The sequence below is a fragment of the Thamnophis sirtalis genome, unplaced genomic scaffold, assembly GCF_051295495.1.
Source record: "Thamnophis sirtalis isolate CommonGarterSnake01/CBP01778 unplaced genomic scaffold, rThaSir2_p1.2 scaffold_9, whole genome shotgun sequence".
Taxonomy (NCBI): Eukaryota; Metazoa; Chordata; class Lepidosauria; order Squamata; family Natricidae; genus Thamnophis; species Thamnophis sirtalis.
This window is the reverse complement of record NW_028261389.1, coordinates 21,355,548-21,381,955: the sequence shown is the minus strand read 5'-3', so window position 1 is coordinate 21,381,955 and position 26,408 is coordinate 21,355,548. Positions and strand designations below refer to the sequence as shown.

The window sequence follows — 26,408 nt, the reverse complement described above, 5'->3', positions numbered from 1 at the left end:
TAAGAAAAATGAGAATGATTTAGATTTGAGTAGTCTGTGTGATCTTGTAGAGTTGTTGAAGATGGATTTACCATGAATTCAAGGGCTATCATGTGGGAACTAGCACCCTTTGGGTTATTGAAGATGTATATTAAAACATTAATCCATGAATTTGTGATAACCGCAACATGTACCAGTGAATACTCAGAACCAAGGATGAGTTTGGGGAACTGGGGGAGAATATTTTTTGGATAGCATGAATGGATAGTGAGAGAATACACAAAAGGGATTGGGCCCTTTAGGGATGTCATAATGAATAAAAAATGGTGAATATCTATTAGAAAAATCTAAGGTGTAGAAGTAATCTCAAATACCTAGCTAAAACAAGCAAGTATCTGTGCAAGAGAGAAGCAATATAGGAAGATGCTAGAAATATATGAATGATTTAGTGAAAACAACAAACATAATTTCTTTATTATCTAGTTGTAGTTGTTGCCACGCAGGAAAGTCCAAAGTTGTAAAGACAGAATTACAGACAGAAATGAGAATATGCAATGTAAAAAGCATGAACATGGAAAAGTTCAACACAGAGTATTAACTACACACTAAAGTCCTAAGCATCAGTGAGTTAAAACAGACAGGAATTGGATTCTTTTAGTCAGAAGATCTATTTTATCACCCAGGCCATGAAAAACAAAGAAGGAAAACAAAGAGAGTTTTTGGATTAATGCAATCAATGACTGAATAATACAAGTTAGTCTTCATAGACAGCCCTTTAATAATATGGTTATTAAACAGTGATGCAGAAGAGGATAGTAAGGAGTTCCTGCTTGAGCAGAGGATTGGACTAGAAGACTAGAAAGTTCCTTCCAACTCTATCTTTCTGTTAGAACTTCCATGGAAGTTGTGCTGCTTATGGTTAGAAGCTGGAATGCCATAGTTGGCAACAGTGAGGAAAACTAAAGACACTATGGCCAAGAAAACTGAAAAATAATTTAGCAGTTTCTGCCAATTCAGTAATTTCTTTATTGCTAAGACGTTCTTCAACAAACAAAATCTTCTCTTATGTATAAGGACATAATCTGAGAGAACACAAAGAAATCAAACTGATTGCATTGCTGGAATAAGGAGGTGAATTAGCTCAGCAAAGATATGGTTAGGGGCTGCCTACAGAACAAACCACAAACTGTTGCAAGTCAAGATAAAGTGGAAGAATAAAGACAGCCAGATTTTGGAAGAATGATTTTGGGCATGTACCTATCATTTTCAAGGAGAATATCAGAAATTGCTTTGAAGTCCTGAACCTCATTGATAGAGATCTGGAGAAACCGTGGAATGAAATAAAGTTACTGAACATGAAAACAAACTGCCAAGAAAAAAAACAAAATGAAAAAAGAAAAAAAGAAAAAAGAAAAAAAGAAAAGGAAAAAAACCCACGAAGTGTCAAAAAAAATGGTGAGACTTGCCAAGAGAAGAGAAGCCAAAGCCAAGATAAAAATCTCAGGAAACTAAAGAATTTTAGTGAGCTGTTTAAAAAGACAAGGAGTGTTATTGCTACATGTGTAAAGACAATGAAGATGGAAACAAACACAAAAAATAAGAAAAGTTTTCCAAAGGATCTCTGAAATCAGGAGGAAGTTCAGACTCAAAATAGCTACACGTAAAAGACATCAGTGGGCAGACAGTAACTAATGTAAAAAAGATCAAACAAAGATGGAAGGAATATACTGGAATCCTGTATAGAAGAGATGTCAATATCCAACATTTTAAAGAAGTTTGTGGGAATGACATGGATATGCTGCTTGGAGGAAGCAAAACAATTGCTATAAATCCTAGCACCAAAGAAGATGAAACAGAACACATAAATGCAAGAATATTTTAAAAAGGTAAGGCTGGAAGTACAGCCAGTCCAACCAACCAATAGAAATGTGATTGGTGTGTAGTCCTGCTTCTTGGTTTTTCTGATGCACGTGTAGAATATCTCAAATCAAACAATTTGGGATTCAAAAGTGAAGGGGCATTGATAAATGGTTATCTAAAAGTATTCTTTTGGAGCAATAATAGTCAGTGTAATTAGAATGTTCACGAACTGCTTTTATCCACTGACTCAATGCTGCATAATTTGATGAAGCAACTGCAATTGTTACTTATATTTTTCAGATTTCTTAATGGCATGTAAGCAAAACACAGGTATTTTTAGTCATGCTAATATTTAATAACCCTCACAAATCATAAACTACTGGATAGCTTTCCTGGGGAAACACAGAGTATCTAAGGAAGAGGAGGAGGAAAGAAGTCTGAATGAATATTGGTTTTGCCTTCCATCAATCAACAGAATATGAGGTGGCTCAATATTCCTTAGCAAATGATCCACACTGGTCTATATTGAGTGTTATGGAGCCAAAAGTACTCTTTGCTGCCCAGCATGCTATATTGAGCTATACAAAATAAAAGCGGGATATAAATCTAATAATAAATCAATGTTATTGTGATCTGAGAAGAATTGGCTTCAAGGAGTTTACTACTTTATCATGTTTTCTCTGCATGAATTTATGAAGACAGCAAAGATTTCTTGTAGTTTTCCTCTCTTCTAAACACAATATGCATGCTTCAACATACTGGCACATGATATTCACCCTTTTAAGAGAGATTATGATGGTGGGTGGTGGTGACGAAGGCAGTGGAACTGTAAAGAGTTGAAAAGAGAATTGGTATTCTGAAAAATTACTGCAGGCCACCATTAGCGTTGTGCTTTACATTTGTAACAAACCTTATATACTTTTTGTGAGACGACACAAGTTGTTTTAATCTTATTGTTCTGAATAAATTCTTAGGAAGCTTTCCCAAAGCAGATCAATCACTGAAGTGAAAAGGAGACATCCAAGAACACATCTATAACTTCCTGCATTACTTCATTTCACTTCAGTGATGCTTAGGCAGAAATGCATCAGTTAGTGATGCTGTTAGTGTCTGAATATACAATATGCTTTCATTACGCCTCTTGCTCCCATTTCTGTAAGACCCATTTCAATTTAAAAAAATCAAATGCACTACACAGTTCCTTTACCATGAAGGTAAGGTTTTTTTTAAAATAATAATAATCATCAAGTTTTATAAACAAAGTTTGCTAAAAAATAATCTTTTGGTTTTTTTTAGGTCTGCAGTATTGGAGAATCAACATGTAAACTCTGAAGTTTGACTTTTCATAGATACTCTGGTTTCATCCACTAGAAACTATACTAGCACAGGGGCTTATTCCAGCCTCCTACCTATAAATACAGGGCAGGACAGAGTAATAAGGCTTCTTTTCTAATGAATTCTCTTCCAGTGGCACACAACTATCCTTTTCCAAAAAAGGAAAATCATCACACCATAGAGAATTCTGCTTACTTCATAATTCATTGAGTTTCATAATTCTACTAGGGATAACCTAAAGTATGATTTTTGTATCATTTTATCTTGTTTGGATAACAACAAGAACTGGAAACCATTTTGCAAATTAAATTTAAGGACAAGGCATAAAGAGAAAAGCAAAATGGAATTACCAAGGATACAAAATAAGGGCAAGAAAAGAAATTGCATGGGAAAAGGTGAGGATAGGCAAGGTGAGTAGTGTTGATCCAGCAAGTACCATTTGTATAGAAAAACAACAAAACAGCAAACTGCCATTAAAGCCAATTTGCTGCATTTTCTCTCTCTCTCATGCACACAATGTTCATTCACAGTTTGCTGAGTTAACATGATTAAAAGTTCTGTTTTTTTTTATAAAAAGTACCAAAGCACATTTTTTTTGGAATGTCTAATTTTTGGGAAGGTTGTGGCTGGGTTTCATTTTTGAAATGTATTCAATTCAACCTGAGAATGTCTGCTTATGAAACGTTAGGTACCTGACACTACCTTGTACCTTTTAAAATAGGTACACTTGTTATTCATAGTCTGTATTAGACTTTCTGGGCATCCCCAAAAAGTTCAACACGCAAAACAGATTCAGATTTGCAATACAAAATGAAAAGAAAGCCACGTGTGTTGAGCTTAGCTACACTTTTGTAAAAACATTTGTTGCTGGACCAACAAAAAAAGGCTCCTAACCCATTCCAAAAGTATACAAAAAGGAAAAGATGGGGAAAAGGATGGCTCTGAATAGGAGGTAAAAGCAATTCTGGGAAGTGCAGAATCGCCTTTCCTTTTCAAATGACTCTGACTGACTCTTCTGACTGAATTTTCGTTTTTGTGAAATCAAAAGAGTGAAAGTTCAATTGAAAAGGAAACACACTTAGTTTTTTGATCAGTAAGCACACCGGGAAGGAAAACACACACAAAATAAAATCAAACCAGAGGATGATTGTTTTGATTAGCTCTGTCTCATCAGATGTTCAGCTTCTGATGAATCGTTGTTAGAGGGAGAAAGCCGGCCAGCAGATCATCCCAAGCCTATGATGCAGAAGGAGTTCCAACTTCATCATGCCACAGCACCAGAAAGTCAAAGCGCAGCCCTCCCTCTTTCCTGGGAATGATGCCAACGGTACAGGCAGCCACTAGAGATCTTCAAATGCACATGACTTTTGTTGGAGGGGGACACAGAGGCAGCGGAAAGCGCTTGTCCCAAACAAGAGCTTTTCCCTTCCACCCAAGGTTGGATTGGGAGCTCTCTTCTGATCTGATCTAAGTGTACAGATCTATAGTTTTTCTAAACTGCAGTGTTTAGAGGAGCACAAGCGAGTCTGAATATTTTAAAAAGAAACGGTCGGAACACAAGACTTTAAAAATAAAGAGTGGATTTGCTGCCAATGATGCTGTGGCTACTTGAACGCTGCAAATTCGCCTGTAGAGGGAGGATAAGAATCAAGTTTTAAAAGTTAGGTTTAATTCATCAGGAAGACAGAAACTTTATCCAGTATAGATTTGACACTATATACCGGACATCTTGTTAGGGAGAAATGAAACTGTTAATAGTTAATTGTGCCAAAGGATCTTTCGGACGTTTGGAATAAAAGCATACTCAAACAAAATATTTCTAAAAATCCGTAAAATAAACCTGGCCCATCTTACAAGAGCTTGTAAAAGAGGTTCTATTAATCAATTTGCAAGCAGAAAATGTTATCCTATATATTTCTATGATTCCTATTCATGTGTTTTTAGCTTACAAAGTTAGGAGATCTAACATAATGGTAACTGAAACCTAAAGGCCAAATATTAAAAGGAGGGTGAATAGCAGGAGCTCTTTAAACAACTAACATTTCACTAATTTAGAAGTCAGAAAGTAGATGAAATATCCCTTCATCTATATTTATGCAAACTTAGAAAGTACACCTTTTAATAGCTTGACTCCAGAATGGCAGCTACCTATTAGCATAAATGTAAATAGTTTACAATGTTACTAATCCATTAATAATACAAAAATGCAAGACAGCTTTACATATACATGCAACTTTTTAGTTTAATACATGACTCCCTACTGCCATTTATCTTTTTTTTAAAATGAAACCTTGTTCATAAATAGCTTCTGAATTTATTGCGTTAATATGGAGCAAATAACATGCTTTGAAGCCAATTTTAAAACATTTACGTTCTCCTACCCATTTCCATTGAATTTTTTTCAGTGATCTTGAGTCCATGTATACAAGCTTATGGTTAACAATTAATTTATATTAATAATTTTGTTCCTGCTGCTCTTCTATATTAACAATTCCAAATGGTGGTAAGAAATGGTAAAGGCAAAGTTGCAGAACAAAAAGCTTCATCTTTCATCTAGTCATATAAGCATGGCATGCAGTGTGTTCAGATCCTCCTCTCCAAGCACAAGGGCCATTTCAAGTCATATTAAAAGCCATTTTGGTTTCAGATTCAAGAAGAGAATATTTGAAAGTTTAATTTAATGGTTGTTAATAGATAATCAGAACACTGCATTCTGACATTTCCTGAACTATACAAGGAACAGTTTCTTGGAAACCCCTCTCATTATCTAATGATACTCTACAGGTAAGAATAACATAACCTAATATTACCCTAATTTGTACCCTGTTTTCCCGAAAATAAGACCTTTCCGGATAATAAGCCCAATTGGTCTTTTGAGCACATGCGCTAAAATAAGCCCTTCCTTGAAAATAAGCCTACTCTGAAAATATTGCAACACATCAGCAGCCATGAGGTGGCCATGCTCGCCGCCTCCTGCATCTCAAAAATATTAAGACCTCCCTGGAAATAAGGCCAAGTGCTTATTTCGGGGCTCAAAAGAAAGTAAGACAGGGTATGTCCTGTTCACTAAACAGGCATGGGAAACTGACCTGGAATCAAAAACTGCCAATATTTCAATAAAAAATTCTTAGCTGATATAAGAAAATGAAGGGCAATATAAATTTAATATATGTACTGTAAAATGTCATGAGAAAAAAACAAAACAAAACCAAAAGCAAAGCTGGATGACTGTTGCATGATTAGAAGCAGCCAAAATGTTGAGATACCAGACCTCTTGCTACTAACTCCCAACAACTTCTGATAAACATACCAAGTGTCTTTCCTTTTATTCTTTGCTTAGTTGCAATTGTTATTTTGAACTATCACTATTCAATGTTGCTAAAGAATAGAGGTTTGCAACTGCTGTGAGAGATGATTTGCCACTTTAACTTTCTTTTATAAATTAAATAGGTCCAACAAGGAAGGAACATGCTAGTGCATGCCATCAATAATCCCAAACAGGTAGTGATGTAAATTTTATTCTGCTATAGAGGTTTTTTTAAAACCTTGAACAACTTTTTACTACTATCTCAAACCAACTACATACAAAATATAAGAAAGGGTCAGAAAGGGGCCCTTTCTTAAGACAGGTGGCTCCAGGTCTAAGTGGCCATTTGATATGCCACAGAGGGCTGCCTACTATGGAAATATCTCCCTCCTCCTAGCAAGCATAATTAAAAAGTAATGCTATTTTATTAGCACAAGGTTATGCTACCTATCTCCCAATCTCTGAGAGCAATGCTTGCCTTATCCAAACCCCACATTTGTTAGGATTGCAACTCTCAGAAATCAACAAGATCATTGTTATATTATGTTGGAAAATCAAATGCTTCTACCAAACAGAAAAAGTAAGGCAGCTGCTAAGAGATATAGGAAGGTACCCAATTCTTTGTCATGAACAATAAAGTACATCAAATATCAATCCACCTGGAACCTTTCTCAGTTTTCCTGTCTCCGAGATTTATCTTGGAGATCTTAAGAGGGCATAAAATTGAGAAAAGCAGATCTAGACTAAAAGTTCAATGCTGAAAATAACAAAGATTATTATTTAAGCTAAGGGCAATGTAACAATGGCCATATGAGGATTTACTTTTTGAACTAGATATTCCAGCACAAAATATCATTTTAAAAAAAAGAGAAAATGGAAGAATTCTGTCCAAGAAACCCTGGATTACAATTTGCTTTTACTGGAGATCTGAATTTAACTGGATAAATTCCATACAAAAGCATGAAACATTTTCTCCACAGAAAGGAGATTTTAGAAGAAACATAAACCTACAAAATATTGAGCAACAACAGCAAAGCCATTGACTTTTGAGACTGGTGGTAAAACTTGTATATCCCACCTTTAAACAACTTTTAAAGTTTACCACTCTGCTTTTACAAGACTAGTTTACCCCATTATGGGCATCATTGTTTTAATACATAGCAGCCATTTCAACACACAATTGTAGAGACAAAAACAAGACATATTTCTGTTTTGCTTTCTGCTTTTTAAAGCCCCTTCAAGTATATTAGCTTCATGATGCTCTACACACCTAAGGGAACTAGTGCAAAGGGACATAACTCGGGTAGTTTCACACAGATAAAGGTAGTGTTAGTCAACAGAAATGTCAAAAGAAAATAAAGACTTCTGTATTAACAAAAAATTGTTTTGGGTGAGCAGGAAGTTAAAAAAACACATACTACTGACCAGCGCCTTGATATTCTGTGATATTTGCTCAACTCTGCCAAATAAATCAAGAGGCACCTGGTTTTTATACTCTTTTACCTTACTTTTTTTTGCATTGCCATCAATATTGCTGACTTAAAATTGTTGCTATCTAATGACAAAATACTTTTAAAATGCAAACACAAAACTCTAGAATCAAATTAAACTACAACAATGAAACAAACACAAAAGAAACATTTCACCTATAACCCAAACACAAACGGGTACATATTAGTTTCTGAAAATCTTTTTAATGAAGAGGCATTCATGAGCTTGTCTAGGATGGCAATTCTGAGGACCCTCTGTTGCCAGCAACAGATAGCTAATCTGAGCAAACTGAAAGCCCAAGATTAGATAAGTCCTTAGTCAGTCCATCTTTGTCAATGATTTTAAATAGCTTAATGGAATTAGAAATCATTCTCAATTTGTTTTCAGTTTACCAAAAACCCACCGTATCCCCCTGCCTGGATAGGTGTTTTTGGAGACGTGCACGCATATAAGCTAAAATCCTCTGTTTGGAAACCAGCCCGGTTTAAGGAGGGTTCAGATGCGCTGCGGTGAATTTTTGGCAATGACCGGGCCAGAAGCTCAATAGATGCAAGGATCTGAAAACAAAGGAAAACCTAGCATCACTTATATGGATACAATGTATCACAAATAATATTTAAAGTTGCAATCTGTTAGATGTATTGTTTTTAATGAATTTTGTAAAATTTAATAAATAGAGAAGTTGCCATTTTAAGAATTAACTCCAGTCTCCTACAAACATGATTGAGATAATGTGGCTAATTACTGCCACTTTTAAATGAAAATTCAATGAAAATCAGAGACTTTTGAGACACCTTACTGCCTAAAGCACAACTGGAGTGCTGCAAAGGCAAAACCCAAGGGAAGCACTGAAACCATTTAAAAGCTCATTCCAAACAACCTTGAAATTGTAATTGCAGCTTTTACAAGAATTTTAAGCATAAATATTTCACATATACTGTGGTGGGGATCCTTCCTCAGTCTCCTCTCCTGATGTCACAAAGGCAAGGCGGGAATTGGAAGGTGCTACATTTTGTTGAAAATCTTGACTGAAAAAAAGTGGATGGTTAAATTATTTAAATCTGATTGTTTTCTTCATAACTCTGCAAGATTTCCAATAAAATCTGAAGGATGCTAACCTATGTTTTTTCACTTTAGGATTGATTGTCAAAATACCTGGATAGGAAATACACATTTTCAGAGTAGAGATATATTTATTTATCAAAGCAGTAATAGAATAGCACATTAACTATCAAGGAGGGATTATTCAAAAATTAAAGTCAAATCTTGTTTTCATTTTCATGGAACCTCATACTTCATCATCACTGGACTAAATCTATCCCTGTAGCAACAGAATTATTTAAACTAGAAAGCCCTACCTCTATATATGTTTGTTATATCATTTTGTTTATGGGCATAAGATTTCAAAGATTAGACTATTCTTGGCTGGAGTTGCTGTGAGATGCAGAGCTAAATATGTATCTGGTGTGCATAATCTAGGATGTAAGTATGAAGGTTCTCCTATTAATATTATCATAGAAAAAAGGGGTATAAGGTTGGCATTTCAGTTGAGAAGAAAGTCTAGATCCATGATTGTGAACCTATGGCATGCATGCCAGAGGTGGCACACAGAGCCCTCTCTGTGGACACACAGGACGTCGCTAGCTGATCTTCTGGTTTCTGGTGGTCATGAAGACCAGCTGGCCAGCGTGCACTGGAAACCAGAAGACCAGCTGGCCAGCACGCACATGTGCACCGGCCAGCTGGTCTTTGAGTTTTCAGGCTCTGGCACGAGTGCATTCCAATTTTGGCACTCAGTGTCAAAAAGGTCCACTGTCACTGGTCTAGATAATGTGTGTCTGCTATTATCTTCTAACAGGCCAACCTAACTGGGTGACATCCAGTTGCATTGCCAACTTGTTCTTGTAGTGTTCTTGTGCTACTGTTACTAAATGTTAACTCAAATATGAGAAATTCTTACCTGGGGGAAGAGAGGCCTTTCATCTCTCTTTTTTTTCAAGCATTCTGCCATTAGTCTCTTCATGGCTTTGGGACAATTGCTTCGCACTTTGCTGAGATCCGGAGAAAGATAACCTCGTCCTACCATAAATATAATCTTTGGAGAAAGAGAGAGTGAAAAAGGGAAAACTAAATTTCATATATTGTGATATTTTTTTAATATGACTGTGCAGTGCTTTGGATTTAAATCTCCTAAAAAGTGCTTCAGAATGCATGGGACTATGAGTTTGGCACCTGACTGCAACATCTTAAAGCAACTGCATCTGTGGGATAGGCAGGGCTGACATTGTAGCAATACAATGCATCTCCATCGGGCTCCGAGGGATCACACCGAATTCGACTTGCCAAGGAGGTTCTGAGGGACCCAAATCACTCTGGAGGGGTGATGAAGACAGAGAGGATACCCCATGGATCATAAGGAGACCACATACTCCTTGTTTGACGTGAAGGAAACTCTCAATTTGGTGGGAAGAAAAAGACGGCCATTGCGTGTTTGACTGAAGCTGTGACAGCCAACTGACGCAGCAAGCATAGAATTTAAGGAACAGTGTGATCGATCTGGGTGAGACTTTTCCAACTCCTGTTGTGGAATTTACCCCCTTAAAATAAATCTGGGAGAAAGTGAGACTCAAAGAAGAGGAGGTGGAACTATTTGTTTTCCACCTTCAAGAATAGCAGTGAGTAAATTTGTGAGTTATTTACAGAACTGGAAGTAGAGAATTTTTTTTAAAAAAGAGAAGAAATTTAAAAACTAGGAAGTCGGACTGGGGATTTAAAATATAAGATAGACTAAGTTGGGAACTTTTTAAAATACGAAAATTGGATCCCTGAGACTTTTAAAAAGCTTTGGAGCAGATGATACAATTTAAGCTAACAAAAGAGAAAGGAGAGAAATAGAACAGCGACATCTACTGGAGAAAACTATAGAGAAGCGAAAGCTATGAAAGCATGACCTTGACTGTGTACTGCGGGGAAGCTTATTTGTTACAATAACACCTGCTCTAGCAAATTGTATTTATGAGACAGCAGAGACAGAGAGTGAAATATTGTAACTCTTTAAACAGTGTAGCTCTTTGAATTTAGATGAAAGCTAAACAGATAAAGTAAATAGAAGTTGGGAAACAGCAAAGAATTTTCTTTTTTTCTTCCTGTTTGAACTTTCCCCCTCCTTTTGGGTGATTTATGAACCTGAGTGGTTGAACTTTAGGGCTTGGTGGGCCTACGTGGATTATAAATTTATCAAAATTATTAAATCTATCGAGAGAAGAAAAGATTAGTGTTTGAAGAACCTAAAAATTAAGAAGGAACTTTATTTCTTCTTTTTCTTTTCTATTTTCCTCTATTTTAGACTACATAACAGCAAGTTTGTAACTATTTGGAGATTTTGGTGGTGGCTTGATTTGTGAAAATACTCTTTTAAGTGGAAATTGGTGAGGGAATATTAGAATATTACTTTTGTTATTGCTGATTATTTGTTTTAATTTTTTTTGAGGATTTCAAGACTTCAAATTTAAGCAAACTAGGGAGAAAAAATGCATTAGCGTCCTCTTCCTCCTCCTCATAGCTGCATCTAGTCCAACAAGTCAATGATCTTTGGATAGCATGTTGCAGCAGGAAAAAATGAACATGATGAATACAATGCCAGCATAACTGAAATTAATGCTCCAAACATTTCAAGAAGCCACAACAAAACATTTTAAAGACACGAAATGGGGGGGAAAATGGAAATGTAAAAGATGGATGATCAAATGGAGAACATTCAACAAACAATAATAAAAAATGAACAAAAGATGCAGAAAATAGAAGAGAAATCAGAAAAACAGAAAAGAAAGTGGAAGAGATGAATGATAGACTTACACAGGCTGACAAAAATTTTGAGAGAACAGTAATCACACTGGAGATGGATAAAGCTGAATACTTCTTGAGATTCCAGAATATTGAGGAAGAAAAAGGGGAAAACCTTGCAGAGATAATGGCATAATTGTTGGCGGAAGCCATGGAGGAAGACAAGGAAGAGGTGCTTGATGGGATAGACGAAAGATATGCATCAAGAAATAAACTACCCAGAGAGGTACATGTGAGATTTACCAAGAAGGCACTAGGAACAGAGATACTTCAAAGAGCAAGACATAACCCATTGAAATATAAAGGAAGAGAAATAATAGTTCTAAAACAAGGAAGGATAAGCTTGAAAATTCTGCAAGATTCTAAAAATAGAAGTGGTTTTGAACTACCAGATTGGGAATTGTACTACCACGCTTAGATACTTACTTGGGTGAAAGAATGAATTGGTTTGAGGAACAAAAGACTATTGACCTTAGAGGAACATGATCCTGAATTAGATTAGCATGCTTTTTATAGTATGGAAGAAACAAAATACATAGCTATTTCCAAAGACACTGTGTTAGGAATTCATTATTAGTAGGGGAGAAAATTAAAGAACAACATTATTTGAAAATACTGGTCTGGCTCTCCACAATGGAGGCACTGATTTACCCAAATATTATTAATATAGAGAATGTTACCAGACATAAAGACATTTTAAATGAAAAGGGGAACTTAAAAATAAGCAAGAACTGAGTGAACAAGGGATTGAGATACCGTGTTTCTCCCAAAATACGACCTGTCCTGAAACGAAAACCTTGTGACATATTTCGGGGTGGGCAAAAATATTAGCCCACCCTAAGCAATCCCCCACCCCCCTGGCTAGGAAGAGCACAGCTCGCCGACCTAGCGGAACCCCGAAGGCACCAAGCCGCGGGAACGAGGTGGGGCAAAGGCGCTCGCGTTGCTTGGTGCTTTCGGAGTACCACTGGGTCAGTCAGTGGTGCTGTGCCCAGCTGAAGAGGGGGATTGCCGGGCACCTGCTCTCTTGCGAGCGGGCTGTACTCTGGGCTGCAGAGCGTACAATCATAGAGCGTACTCCCAGAGCGGTATCTGTCCTCCGTTGCGGCATCCAAAGCACGGAGGATGGATACCACTCTGGGAGTACGCTCTATGGTTGTACGTCACCATAGAGTGTACTTCCAGAGTGGCATCCGTCCTCCGTGCTTTGAAAGCTGCAAAAAAACCAAAAAAAAAACAAAACACCCCAACCAAGTGGCGAATGGCGCCAGCAGCGGAGATGCCTTGGCTCTGCAGGTACTGTAGAGTTAGCCAAGGGCATTGTGAGCCTGCGAGTCGCGCAAGCTGGGAGCAGAAAAGCCGCTTGCACAAGCCCCCTCTCCAGCCATGCGGAGCCCCATTCACTCACCTAGGGGCATTCCGAAGGCGCCAAGCCGCAGGAGACAGCGAACAGGTGCTCATTTTGCTTGGTGCCTTCCGGGTACCGCTAGGTCGGTCAGCGGTACTGTGCCTGGCTGGAAAGGGGGGGTGCCGGGCAGCTGCTCGCAAGCGTGGTCGCCTCATGGCTGCTGTGTTGCTGCTGCGACAGCGCAACACAGCCATTCGACCCTGAGCCTGTGCCCGGCTCCTCGGGAGCCCGGTCGTAAGGAAGCAGCCGCCCGGCAACCCAAAAACAATAAGCCCTCCCCTTTAATAAGCCCATGGCCATATTTTGTGGGTCAAAAAAAATATAAGACCCTGTCATATTTTCGGGGAAACACGGTAACATGGTGGTCATATGTGCAGATACAATCTAGACATGAGAAGGATGTTAAAATGTTTGGTTTGTATAAAGAATTAACATAATTAGATCAGCAATAGCAATAGCAGTTAGACTTATATACCGCTTCATAGGGCTTTCAGCCCTCTCTAAGCGGTTTACAGAGTCAGCATATTGCCCCCAACAACAATCCGGGTCCTCATTTTACCCACCTCGGAAGGATGGAAGGCTGAGTCAACCTTGAGCCTGGTGGGATTTGAACAGCCGAACTGCTGAATTGCAGTCAGCTGAAGTAGCCTGCAGTGCTGCATTTAACCACTGCGCCACCTCGGCTCTTCCTGTCCCTGTTAATATCAGATATTCCTGTCCCTGTTAATATCAGATATTAACAGGGACAGATGAAAAATTAATAAAGAAAATATATAGCTATTTGTTAAGTATTAAGATGGAAGAGGAACAAGTAAAACAAACAATGATAGTATGGGCTAAAAACTTTGGCTATTCAATTGAGTTAGATAAATTATTTTATGTTATTATTTCCTAAAAGGATTTGTACCCAGACAACACACTGTTCAATTGAAATTGGAATTTTTTTATGTTATAAAAGAAAATAAAAACTTTAAAAAAAAAAGAATGCATAGGACTGTGAGTTTGGCACCTGACTGCCACATCTTAAAGCAACTGCATCTTTTCCTTGGAAGTCTGTGTTGCGACATATTGCAAAGCACTTTTCAGGCACAGAATGCAGATGCTGCACAAACTTAAAACTTTTAGGCATATTTCAAAAGTTTAATAGAACCAATTTAATTATTTTCCACACTGGAAGATAAAAGGTTGGCAGAAAATGTAACATATCTGTCAATTTTAGCTTTGCATCCATTGCATATAATTCCCAAAGTGGCGTTTGTATTAAATACATTGGTCCAGGATCTCAATAATTCTAAATAAGCAAAGATAGACACCACATTGATCTATACCTTGTCTATAGCAAGTACAATAACTGAAACAGGAAGGACCACTTAGGCAGTCAATACCCACTGCCATTCACTACAGTACTCAGAAAAAAATTAGCAAACGTTACTAAGTCTCAAAATTATTGTTACAAATTAGGTGCCTACTTGGTTCTATTACACAAAAGAAATAACCGTGGCATGACAAAACCGCGCTACGCAAAATAGCGGAGATTAAATCGCGTCGCTAAAGCCGCGATGTCATCACCGCGCGTCATCACCGCTGCGACAGAAGGGCGTTCTACATGCTTTGTTCTTTGCCTCCAAAGGTAGCCCTCCTCCTCCAGCTGACAGCGGCAGCGGGCACGGGGCAAAGCGGGCTGCCCAGCAGCAGCAGCCCGCGGGAAGGGTCCAGCACAGCCGCGGGGGGCAGCAGGAAGCCTGCGGGGGCCCCGAGCGGGGCCGCCAACGCCGGCGGAGGAGGATGCGGCAGCGGCAGCGGCTGAGGCTCTCCCGGGGCCGGTGAAGCGGGCTTGCCCGGCGGAGGCAGGCTGCCCTATTCTTCCTCAACAACATCTCCTTGGACGGGTGGCCGCCGCCACCGGGCAAGCCCGCTTCGCCGGCCCCGGGAGAGCCTCAGCCGCCGCCCGCCCTGCCTCTTCCTCCGGGGGAGGCCGCCCATCCAAGGAGATGTTGTTGAGGAAGAAGAGGGCGGCCTGCCTCCGCCGGGCAAGCCCGCTTCGCCGGTCCCGGGAGAGCCTCAGCCGCCGCTTCTGCGGCGTCTTCCTCCGCTGCCAGCGTTGGCGGCCCCGCTCGGGCCCCCCGTGGGCTTCCTGCTGCCCCCCGCGGCTGAGCTGGACCCTTCCCGCGGGCTGCTGCTGCTGGGCAGCCCGCTTTGCCCCATGCCCGCTGCCGCTGTCAGCTGGAGAAGGAGGGCTACCTTTGGAGGCAAAGAACGAAGCATGTAGAACGCCCTTCTGTCACCGCGCTGTTGTCGCGGCGGTAGGGTCGTTTTTTCCTTAGTGCTTCGGACGCCGCGGATTTGCCTCCGCACTTATGTCGGCGCGGATAAGGGCATTGCGGTTTTGTGGTGGAACCGAAATAACACTGTACTTTTTTTTTACAACACTGGGATTCACATTTACTTAAAGCAAACCCTAACTTGAGCATACTCACTTGACTTTCTTGTTTAAAAAGCAGGTAGCATGCCCAACATTGCTAATTATTTTGGAAATCTTCTCAATTTCAAAGACCATCATTTGGTATAGGATGGAAGTTGCTACTGTTACAAGTAAGCCACTTTTTTTTCTCCTGACACACTGAATTAATTGCTCTGTTCATTAAATCAGGAGATCATGTTGTTCACTTATCATACACTCAAAAGAAAAGAAATCTACAATTCTGACCCCTTGACCTCAAGATGACTCTCAAGTATCCCAAGAACCAAGATCTTAATGCAAAAATATATTAAAAATTAATATTCTCTAGATCAGCTTTCTGCAACTTGGTACCAGATTCCAGTTAAAAATTCTGAAGTTTTGGCTAACATATCTAGAAGGTACTAGTTGGGGATTTCATGGTTTGCTAATAGGATTACAAAGTTGCCTTAGTTATATTCATCTCTTATCCTTTCCCCACAGAATATTTAAAAACTATTCAATTTTCTTTAAGTAGTCTTGAAACCTGTATATGTCTGAATAACCCAGATAAAGTTACATAATTAATTATAGTGCTGATTCTCAAATGAAGAAAAGGTTCACTGAAAGTTGTCAAATAATTACTATTTCTCACATTATTTTGTACAAAAGACATATTGATCTCTGAATATTTAATATTTAAGTCATCTAACATACCAGCAGATTATGCCATACCTAAAAAAAAGTCTAACCTAAACTGAAAGCAGTGAAAGTGTACAAGACAACATTGCAAACACTGAAACAATCTTTCAGTACCACAGGTGTTTGACAACCAGCATGTATTTACGATGGTTGCAGCATTCTGGGGTCATTTGATCACCATTTGCAACCTTCCCAGGTGGCTTCCAACAAAGGTAATAGGGGAAGCTGGATTTGCTTAACTACCATATGATTTACTTAACCACTGTGGCCAAAATGGTTGTAAAATTGGGCATATTCACTTAACAACCAACTTGCTTTCCAGCAAAAATTCTGGTTCTAACTGGGATCATAAGTTGAGAACTTCCTATAATTTAGAAATAACACCTTTCCCAACCCCAACTTACCTGGTCCCTATTGTTGATGTTGGAATATGGCAACTGCCCAGTCATCAGTTCATAAAGGACAATTCCAAATGCATACACATCTGATTGAAAGCTATATGGATTTTTATCTTGCATCCTAATAACCTCAGGTGCCTGTGATGTAGAAAACAACATGCTTTAATCTGTTGCAATTGCAGACTTTATCTATATATCTCAGATCCCCAAACATGAAACTAGTATCTAAAAGGATAAATCAAAGCTATATATTTATCCTCACTGAATCTTCATTAATAGAAATTAAGTAATTTCTAAGCAGATAATGGTCAAATTGTATGCAATACAGTGATTACCTCCCTTTAATGATTATAGTAGTTTATGATATTAAGGGGATTGATATGATGGGAAAAAACATAAGACAACTTATGATTGCACCCAGACGTTCAGTGAGAGGAGAAAGTCTTGGATAGAAAGCAAAAGGTTTCCAAGCATTCCATCAGGGGTGATAATTCTGCTACAGATTAGGAAGGCTTTTCCTTAGGAAAGCAAAGCATTTATTTCCATCCTAAAGACTTTGGAAATGTTCCTTTCTCTGCAAAAGGGATTGTGCAATTTTGTTGAACAATTTGGAAAATACTCCCTTCACATACCATCCATAGAATAGATCCAGACAACTGTTCAAACTGGTGGGATCCACTCCATCGAGACTTTACTGTTGCTAGACCAAAATCACCTATTTTTACCGTGAGATCTTCATGAAGAAATATATCTGACAGGAAATGTAAAGGAGAAAAAAAAAAACTAAGCAGGATCTGACCTAGCTGACAGTTGGATAGGAGGCCATCAGGAATTGAAGTTATATAGAGAAGATGAAAAAGAAAGAAAGAAGATGACAACAAACCACTTCAATATTGTTACCAATGAAATTAAATGGATATGTCCATGAAGTCAACACGGGTCAAACTTTCCTATGATAAAAGTTTTAGTTTTAAAAGCATGTATCAGATTATATGATACACCAATATGAGCTAAGAGGGCTTTTAGATTGCATTTCTAACTTTGGTTAGTGCTGATAAATTAAAGGAATGTGGTTACAAAATGGATGTCCATGCAGACACTGAGACTCCAAAGCTTCTGAAAGTTTCATGCAGATCACATATTTGTATGAGAGATAGTTGATTTTATATAATGAAATATACTGGCATGAAACACACTGATGTATTTTGCCCTTCTATATTCAAGTCCTGTGACACCATGCTCGGAAGTTCATCAAAAGAAATCAATACATTGACTGTTGGGTTTGGAATCACAGGAATGGATAAAAACTTGACTTAGGATAAATATGCTACTGCTCCAAGACATATGAATCTGGATGCTCATCTCCAAACATATTTAGATGTACAATAATTAGTTAGGCACAGAAAATATATTTGTTTTCTTTAATAATTAAGGTTGAAACTACGCCAATATCTACATATGCATCTTCAATTGACCCCAGCTATTACTTTTTCCCCTTCTTTGAAAAAAAACTCACTTTGAAAAAAGGTGAATGATAAAAGTTAGTGTTTTTAAAGGATACTATTACTCTTGAGGTCTCTGTGGATGATAGACTTGGCATGCAAGTAACTGCAAAGTAACAAAACAGGCAGTGAATTGATCATGCCACTTACTTAAGGAATTATCAAAAAGCCAGATGAAATTAAGTCATAATAAAGATAATTTGTTATAGCAAAGTAATCAGCACCTTCCACTCCTCACAATTTTAGACATTTGGATTGTAATCCTATGCATATTTACCATGAACATATTTTGTGCTCTTTCTACAAACGCCTTTTGAAAGGAAGAACCTACAACTTGGATTAAATTACAAAAGATTGCCATATATACACTTCCACCCAACTAATACAGTACTGCTTTTATCTTGTGAAATTAGGATTTAAATTCCTATTGCCATAAGAAACACTTTGGTATTTTTAACAATGAATAAAGTTTAGACTCTGTTCTATACTTGCTTTTTATGAAGCCTAACCAATGTTGCCTACTTTAAAATTTCATTAATGCCTGTATAAGCTATTTGACTTGTCACAGCAATTCTCGCTAAAAGATAAAATTTATAGTTTTAGTTATTTCTATATGTCTGCTATGTTGTATGAATTTTTATTTATCTTTTTGGTCTTTGACCATCTAGCAATCTATCAACGTATTGCACAGATCAAAACTTCCAAGCACTTGTGTGTGTTCTATATTTATAGATCAATTTCCTTAAACTCAGCAATAATTTGAAAAATCAACATATTTTTTTAACATAATCTTGAATAAACATAATCTCCACTGGTTGAAACTTCCTAAGAATTATTTCAGCATAGAGAACTAATTCAGGTTTCCTGCTCCATATTGCTCAACAAATGATACCCAACTTACTCCATTCCTTGTGCTGTCTGGCGTGCAATATCAATCAGCTTGATCATTTCAAATTTAGTCTCAATGATGTGTAGATGGTGATAAAGACTGGACCCTTCACACCACTGTGTAACTATAGCCAGTTGTGGCTTTGTTGAATAACCCATGAAAAGTAATATATTCACATGTCGTGTTTTCCTACGGTGTTGGAAAAAAGAAAAACTTAAAATTACTTAGGGGAAAAAAATCCAGCAATAACATGCTATTCTAAAGATTAAAGCTTTAAATCAGTGCTCACTTAAATATCAAATCATATACAGTCTGACATTTTTTCTTCATTAAACTGAATTAGATGCCACTAGAATGCCAGCAAATGAATTATGGAAGAATAAAATTCTCCTACTGGTGGTTATAGAACTCTAGCACTGGTGTATTTCATGGTTTTCATTTCTGGTCATACTTGATCTGTTTTTCATTGTTCCTTGCTTTTAAAAGGTCAGCCAACCAGAGATTTTTTTTTCTTGTTCTACGTAGCCCTGTTTTCGTAAAATACCTGAGCAATCACCCCTTCAATTCACTATTTGAAAAAAGTGATTGACCAGAAGGACAAGACCCATTATTAGTGAATACATGTATGGAGCAACTGAGCAGGAAAGGCAGAGGTCATTTCTGATTTAGAGCCATGGTGGCGTAGTGGTTAGAATGAAGTACTGCAGGCCAGTAGTGTGATTTTCAATGGCTCAAAGTTGATTCAGACTTCCATCCATTCAAAGTTGGTAAAATGAGGAGACAGATTGTTGGGGGTGATATGCTCATTCCATAACTCACTTAGATAGGGCTGTAAAGCACTATGAAGCAGTATATAAGTCTAAGTGCTATTGCTATTATCTAAATGAATTCTTAAAAGTCAGTAGTTTATCTGGTTGTGTCACCTGTATTGAATTCATATAATCTTACCTGAGAACTCCTACTTCATTTTTAAAAGCCTGTAGCTGCTGAGGGGTGGGAGCTGTAACATTCAACATTTTCACTGCAACATCACCTTAAAAAAGAATTTCAAAAAGTGAACTACGGATGTTTTGCTCAAGCATGCTACTCATAAGATGACTAAATGTTTAGTATATAACAGGGCAATACTGACTGTCCCATAAAGTCTTATTACACATGCATGCTAATGAAAAAAACAAGTTATTGAAGCTTACTGAAAGATTTCTGACTGACATTCTTTTCTTGCACTGCAAACCTTTTATGAAGTCCTTTTCTATTTTTGATGTGATTTTACTGCGCAGCATAAAAAAAAGCTGCTCAAGAAACAAGCTCAAAGCACCATGGGAATATTTGTTGCAACTTTTTCTTTAACCATAAAAGCAGAAACCAGCATAGTGGTCAAGTACCGATTAACTATTACTGAAATGGGGGGATTCAGCAGTGAACCATTCAGATTGAGGAAGTCACTTTGTAAACCGGATCATATAATTAATAGGTACTGCCCTGGGCACTGAACTAAAGTATCATTGAGAGCCAGGTTGGTCTAGTGAGGCTAGACTTCCGGAGGCCAAACCCCCACCGTAGGGAGGAGGAACCGACCAGGTGGTTCCGCCCCAGGCGACTTATGGACCCTGTAAGGTTCCAGACGGAGCTTGGGGTTATTCCTGATACTCTCGCCCACAGTTCGGCGGAGACTCTTGCTGCTGCCTGGCACTCGGCAGCATCAGAGTCTCTGGACTGGATTGCGCCACTACGGCCCCTCTGGGTCAGCGGCTCCCGGAGGCCTCCTTGGTTCACTGAGGAGCTCCGGGAGATAAAGCGCCGGAGGAGACGCCTAGAGCACCAGTGGAGATCCGATAGGTCCGAACCGAACCGAGCACTTTTGACAGCATGCACCAAGAAGTACATCCGGGCATTAAGAACAGCTAAGAGAACACACATTGCCACCTTGGTAGCGTCCGCCGAGTCCCGCCCAGCCGCCCTGTTTAGGATAACCCGCTCCCTCCTAAATAGGAGGGAGACGGGGGACCCCTTACAGGGTAGGGCTGAGGAGTATGTTCAGTTCTTGGCGGACAAAGTTGCTCGGTTTCGGTCGGACCTGGACCCCACCCCTGCAGATCCAGCCGAGACACAGGGGAATGACTTGGCAGACCATCTCTGGGTTGAGTTTCAGGATGTTGCCTCCGGGGATGTGGACAAGGCTATGCGAGCTGTGAGTGCCTCCACCTGTATACTGGACCCGTGTCCCTCCTGGCTGGTTGCCAACAGCAGTGAGGTGACACGAGGCTGGATCCAGGCCTCTCTTCGGGAGGGGTACTTCCCCACCGCGCTTAAGACGGCGGTGGTGAGACCCCTCCTGAAGAAACCGTCTTTGGATCCAGCTGTTCTTAATAACTACCGTCCAGTCTCCAACCTCCCCTTTGTGGGGAAGGTTGTTGAGAAGGTGGTGGCCTTCCAGCTTCAGCGTACCTTGGAGGAAGCTAACTATCTTGACCCCTTCCAGTCAGGCTTCAGGCCCGGTTACAGCACAGAAACCGCTTTGGTCGCATTGACCGATGATCTCTGGAGAGCCAGAGATGGAGGCCACGCGTCCATCCTGGTTCTCCTTGACCTCTCAGCGGCTTTCGATACCATCGACCATGGTATCCTTCTGCGACGACTGCAGGAGGTGGGGGTGGGCGGCACTGTTCTGCAGTGGTTCTCCTCCTACCTCTCGGACAGGTCGCAGTTGGTGTCGGTGGGGGGGCAGAGATCGTCCCTGAGGCCCCTAACTTATGGGGTGCCGCAGGGTTCACTCTTATCCCCCCTGCTGTTTAACATATACATGAAACCGCTGGGCGAGATCATTCGGAGGCACGGGATAAAATACCATCAATACGCGGACGATACACAGTTGTATCTGTCCGCCCCGTGCCAACTCAATGAAGCGGTGGACGTGATGAACCAGGGTCTTGAGGCTGTTAAAGACTGGATGAGAGCTAACAAACTGGTACTCAACCCGGACAAGACCGAGTGGCTGTTGTGTTTTCCTCCCAACAATTTGGCTGACGGTCCACCACTCAGGCTGGGGGGTCAAAATTTATACCCCTCAGACAGGGTCCGCAACTTGGGAGTCCTCCTGGACCCACAGCTGAGTTTCGACCACCACTTATCAGCTGTGACCAGGGGGGCATTTGCCCAGGTTCGCCTGGTGCACCAGTTGCGGCCCTACCTGAACCGGGAGGCCCTCACAACAGTCACTCGAGCCCTTGTGATCTCTAGGCTGGAATACTGCAATGTGCTCTACATGGGGCTGCCCTTGAAGAGCATCCGGCGACTTCAGCTAGTCCAAAATGCAGCCGCGCGAGTGATTGTGGGCGCACCACGGTTCGCCCACATAACACCGATCCTCCGTGAGCTGCGCTGGCTACCTGTTGGTCTCCGGGTGCACTTCAAGGTCCTTCTTACCATCTATAAAGCGCTCCATGGTAGTGGATCTGGCTATTTGAGAGACCGCCTTCTGCCGATTACCTCCCTCCGTCCCATCAGATCGCATAGAGTAGGCCTCCTCCGAATTCCATCCGCCAGTCAGTCAGTCAGACTACGCGGAGGAGAGCCTTCTCAGTTGCAGCTCCGAGGCTATGGAACAATCTCCCCGTGGAGATCCGCACCCTCACCACCGTCCAGGCCTTCCGCACAGCCCTCAAGATCTGGCTATCCCGTCAGGCCTGGGGATAAGACTTTACTCTCGCCCCTCCCGAATGTTGAATGAATGTTGGGGTTTTTTTTATTGCTAATTATTTCTATTCACATTTTCTTTTTGTGTTTTGTCCTGCACTCCCCTCCCCTATTATTGTAAGCCGCCCTGAGTCCCCTCAGGGAAAAGGGCAGCCTATAAATGCTTAATAAAATGAAAAAAAAAATGAAATGAAAGATGCTGGCCTAGAAACCAGAAGACCATGAGTTTTAGTTCCGCCTTAGGCATGAAAAACTGGCTAAGTGACTCTGGGCCAGTCATTCTCAGCCCAACTCACCTAACAAGGTTGTTGTTGTTGTGGGGAAAACAAAGAGAGGAAGTATTAGGTATGTTCGTCGTATTGAGTTATTGTAAAAAAAAAAAAAAGGTGGAATAACAGTCAAACAACAAAAAAATAAAAATTTCTGGATCCTGACAAATGCACATTAATCAAAAAGTTAGTTATTATCTGATGAAAATATTTTCGGTAACTTTCAGAATTATAGGTTCTCAAATCCTTAACACAAACAAATCTGCTGGGATTTCAATAATTGTTTTAAATACTTGGGATGAGAAATAGTTGCTGTAGTAGTTACATACCGTGCCATTTCCCTTTATAGACTGTCCCAAATGAACCAGAGCCTATCCTTTGTCCAACTGTGATCTGGCCATCTGCTATCTCCCAGTCATCACTTGAATCTCGTCGACCAAGGGTTTTCTGCAACAAAAGCATGTTTATAATTCTGTAAATATTTTTAGTAAAAATTGTATGCATGGTGATTGTGAAAAGGCCTTACATTTATATTTTTTAAAGCCGCAATTCGCCCAAACCCATTTTATAAACATAGCACACCATGTTATATGACATGAAGCCTTGAACATTTCAGGTGAATTTGCATACACGAAGAAGGAAAGGCTGTGGGCCCTCTTTGATCTCCTAGCTTCCATACTCAAAGAGATCAGGAAACTTGGCTTACATGGTGAATCTCAAATGGGTGCTAGTTCAATAAGCTAATTTTGTCCTTACCATTCTATTTCGGTCTTCAGAAGATGACGAGGACTTCCTCTCTCTCTGAGGCCCTGGGGATTTCTGTAATGCTTTCACATTAGTGAGAGATCCAGGTAAAGACGCAGGTGGTGTGGCAGACAATCCTGTTGTTGAGCCTACATTTGTAATTAAAGGTCAAAAAACAGCTCCAGGTTTTTAAGGACTAAGATACATTGATTTAATTAGCAAACAGTAATCACAAAGGTTGTGTATAAGATGCAGTATTTCTAAACACAACAGACAATTAAGTGTAAGGATTAAGACTTGCAAACCAGGTGCATTTAATAAATTGTGCAATTCTAGCTCAATTTAATTCTAAAACTTTTATCAACAGATGGAGTTAGAATGTGAGACTAATTCACAAAGGAGGAAAGGACAAATTTGCATCCTATAACGTTTTCAGCAGTTACTAAATTATAGATATACTGGACTTAGTATCTTTTTATAATTTGGGCCACTTCTGAAAATTGTATAGTTCTTTACCCTGTTTTTAAAAGATTTTTACTTTTTATATTACTTTGCTTTTTCCTGAGCCTTGTTTTTATTTATTTCCTTGTTTATTCCAAAGAGGAACATATAAGAAGCTAGGTGCCCTAAAATAAAATAATGTAAATTTTAAGACAACAGTGAAGAGATATTTTTGGTGGCCTATACTGAAGGAGCTAAGCATATGTTTTTTTTTAAAAAAAATCAAAACCTTAGACCTCTCTTTTGCTTTTGACTGATATTTGGAAAGCTATTTTTTCACTGGTTTCTTTCTTTCTTTCTTTCTTTCTTTCTTTCTTTCTTTCTTTCTTTCTTTCTTTCTTTCTTTCTTTCTCTCTCTCTCTCTCTCTCTCTCTCTCTCTCCCTCCTTCTTTCTTTCTTTCCTGGCATCTTTTAGCTTATTTTCCCAATGTCAATGTAGCAAAAAGGAGGATATCTTTATCCCCAGATATTTTCAGATTTCAAGAATATATCCTGCAATGCTGTACAGATGTTAAATTGTGTGTCTTTGTGTTTTTGGGGTTGTAAAACAGAATTTAGTGGAATTTAAAACTTTAAAGGCATGGTAGGGAAGAATATTCTCTTTCTCCATTCCAAATCATTTAAGCTGGCAGTAGAAGACAAGTTTAGTTTCCTAAGCAGCCATATAGATATTTCATGGAGAAAATAATATAAATAATGGAATAAGATACAGTACAGGTTTATCTATGCCAATTTTCCTCAAATGAGCATCTTCCAGATGTGGAGAGAGCATAACTACAAAAACTTCTGGACAGCAATGTTGGACCACACCTTTTGGAATTTTTTTGATACAGCCCCAAGATATCTGAAAGATTCAAATGCTAAAACTATACCAGTAAATAAAGACTACAGTAGCTGAAATCGGTTTATATTAATTTATTAAAGAAAGCCGTATCCTTTCCAACAATATAAACCAGAAACATTTTAATCTATGACAAAACAAGAAAGTATGCTCAAATAATGACTGTTCTTGGCTTAATTGTTTAAGCTGTTTTGTTCTAAAACGTATTTATTTTTAATTATATAATAAGGTGAATAGACTTAGGAAATAAATTGTATAAATTGAAGAACTACATTTACAAGTCTTTCTTTGTACAAATTGTATTGCAGTGATATATTGCAATACATCATTATATAATATTTTATGCTTCAGTTTATAATTCCTGGACTAAGGGGGGGAGGACTGTTTCTGTGTCTAATTCCAATCCTGAATTATAGTTCTGGTGTTTTGCTCAGATGATTTTTTTTTTGTATCAATAGTCTCAGGTAAAGTAGAATATTACTATATTTTGGTTCTCAAAACTGATCTTTATTTTAGCTGAACCATCCTACACAATATAACATATCCTTTTAATTTACAGATTAGTCACAGCAGTAAGATATAATTGAAGTAAATCAAATTCCAGATAATTAACAAAATTGCTAGCAGAATCGTTAGCTCTGCAACAGATTTCTGAAAGACAGTGTTAAATAGGATTTTGCTCAAGCATTAAGTTAAAACTGACAGACAAGAAAATCAGGAATGTCAATCTACTCCAAAATCCTGGAAAGCCTCAAGATCATGCACAACAGTATGGTCCTGCTGGAATCCAGGCAGAGTTGTCAACTTCTGTACTGAAGTTCACTTCAGCATCTATGAATTAATTGGCTGGAGGGCCAGCAAAATGGCATAAGTTTTATCTTACAGAATATCTGCTTTAAAAAAAAGAAACCTGGCCAATTTGATCCCCCCTCCTTTTTGTATCAGTTGGCAACCCTACTTCAGAAAAATCTGAATAAAATTTTGCAGAAATGTTAATTATCTGCAGGACTTGTCCTGTCCTCGTTTTCATACTGTAACTCGAGACTTTGTAAAACAAGCAATACTTCGAAAGAAGATAGTCCAAAAAACCTTATCTCTATAACGTAATGCTCCAGCAGCTTTATGACAGATGTCCAACACAGAATAATTTGTGAGTTTAATAAGAGTGAGTGACTATTAAGTGAAAAAAGCACATTCAAAGCATTC

At 39.1% G+C, this 26,408-nt stretch overlaps 1 protein-coding gene across 3 annotated transcripts in view; it reads right to left on the bottom strand.

Moving 5' to 3' along the window:
* Nucleotides 1-1,393: 1,393 nt before the first annotated feature.
* The window catches only part of BRAF (B-Raf proto-oncogene, serine/threonine kinase), a 58,315-nt gene continuing 33,300 nt past the window's right edge, over nucleotides 1,394-26,408 (bottom strand). For all 3 annotated transcript variants that reach the window (XM_014068460.2, XM_014068461.2, XM_014068463.2), the window contains 10 exons: nucleotides 23,873-24,009; nucleotides 23,446-23,563; nucleotides 20,100-20,184; nucleotides 19,164-19,340; nucleotides 18,322-18,368; nucleotides 17,393-17,511; nucleotides 16,767-16,898; nucleotides 9,933-10,067; nucleotides 8,376-8,529; nucleotides 1,394-4,801 (listed from right to left, as the gene is read on the bottom strand). In XM_014068460.2, the coding sequence (XP_013923935.1) occupies nucleotides 4,779-4,801; nucleotides 8,376-8,529; nucleotides 9,933-10,067; nucleotides 16,767-16,898; nucleotides 17,393-17,511; nucleotides 18,322-18,368; nucleotides 19,164-19,340; nucleotides 20,100-20,184; nucleotides 23,446-23,563; nucleotides 23,873-24,009 (1,127 nt within the window). In that variant the 3' untranslated portion in view covers nucleotides 1,394-4,778. The remainder of the gene's footprint in view (nucleotides 4,802-8,375; nucleotides 8,530-9,932; nucleotides 10,068-16,766; nucleotides 16,899-17,392; nucleotides 17,512-18,321; nucleotides 18,369-19,163; nucleotides 19,341-20,099; nucleotides 20,185-23,445; nucleotides 23,564-23,872; nucleotides 24,010-26,408) is intronic.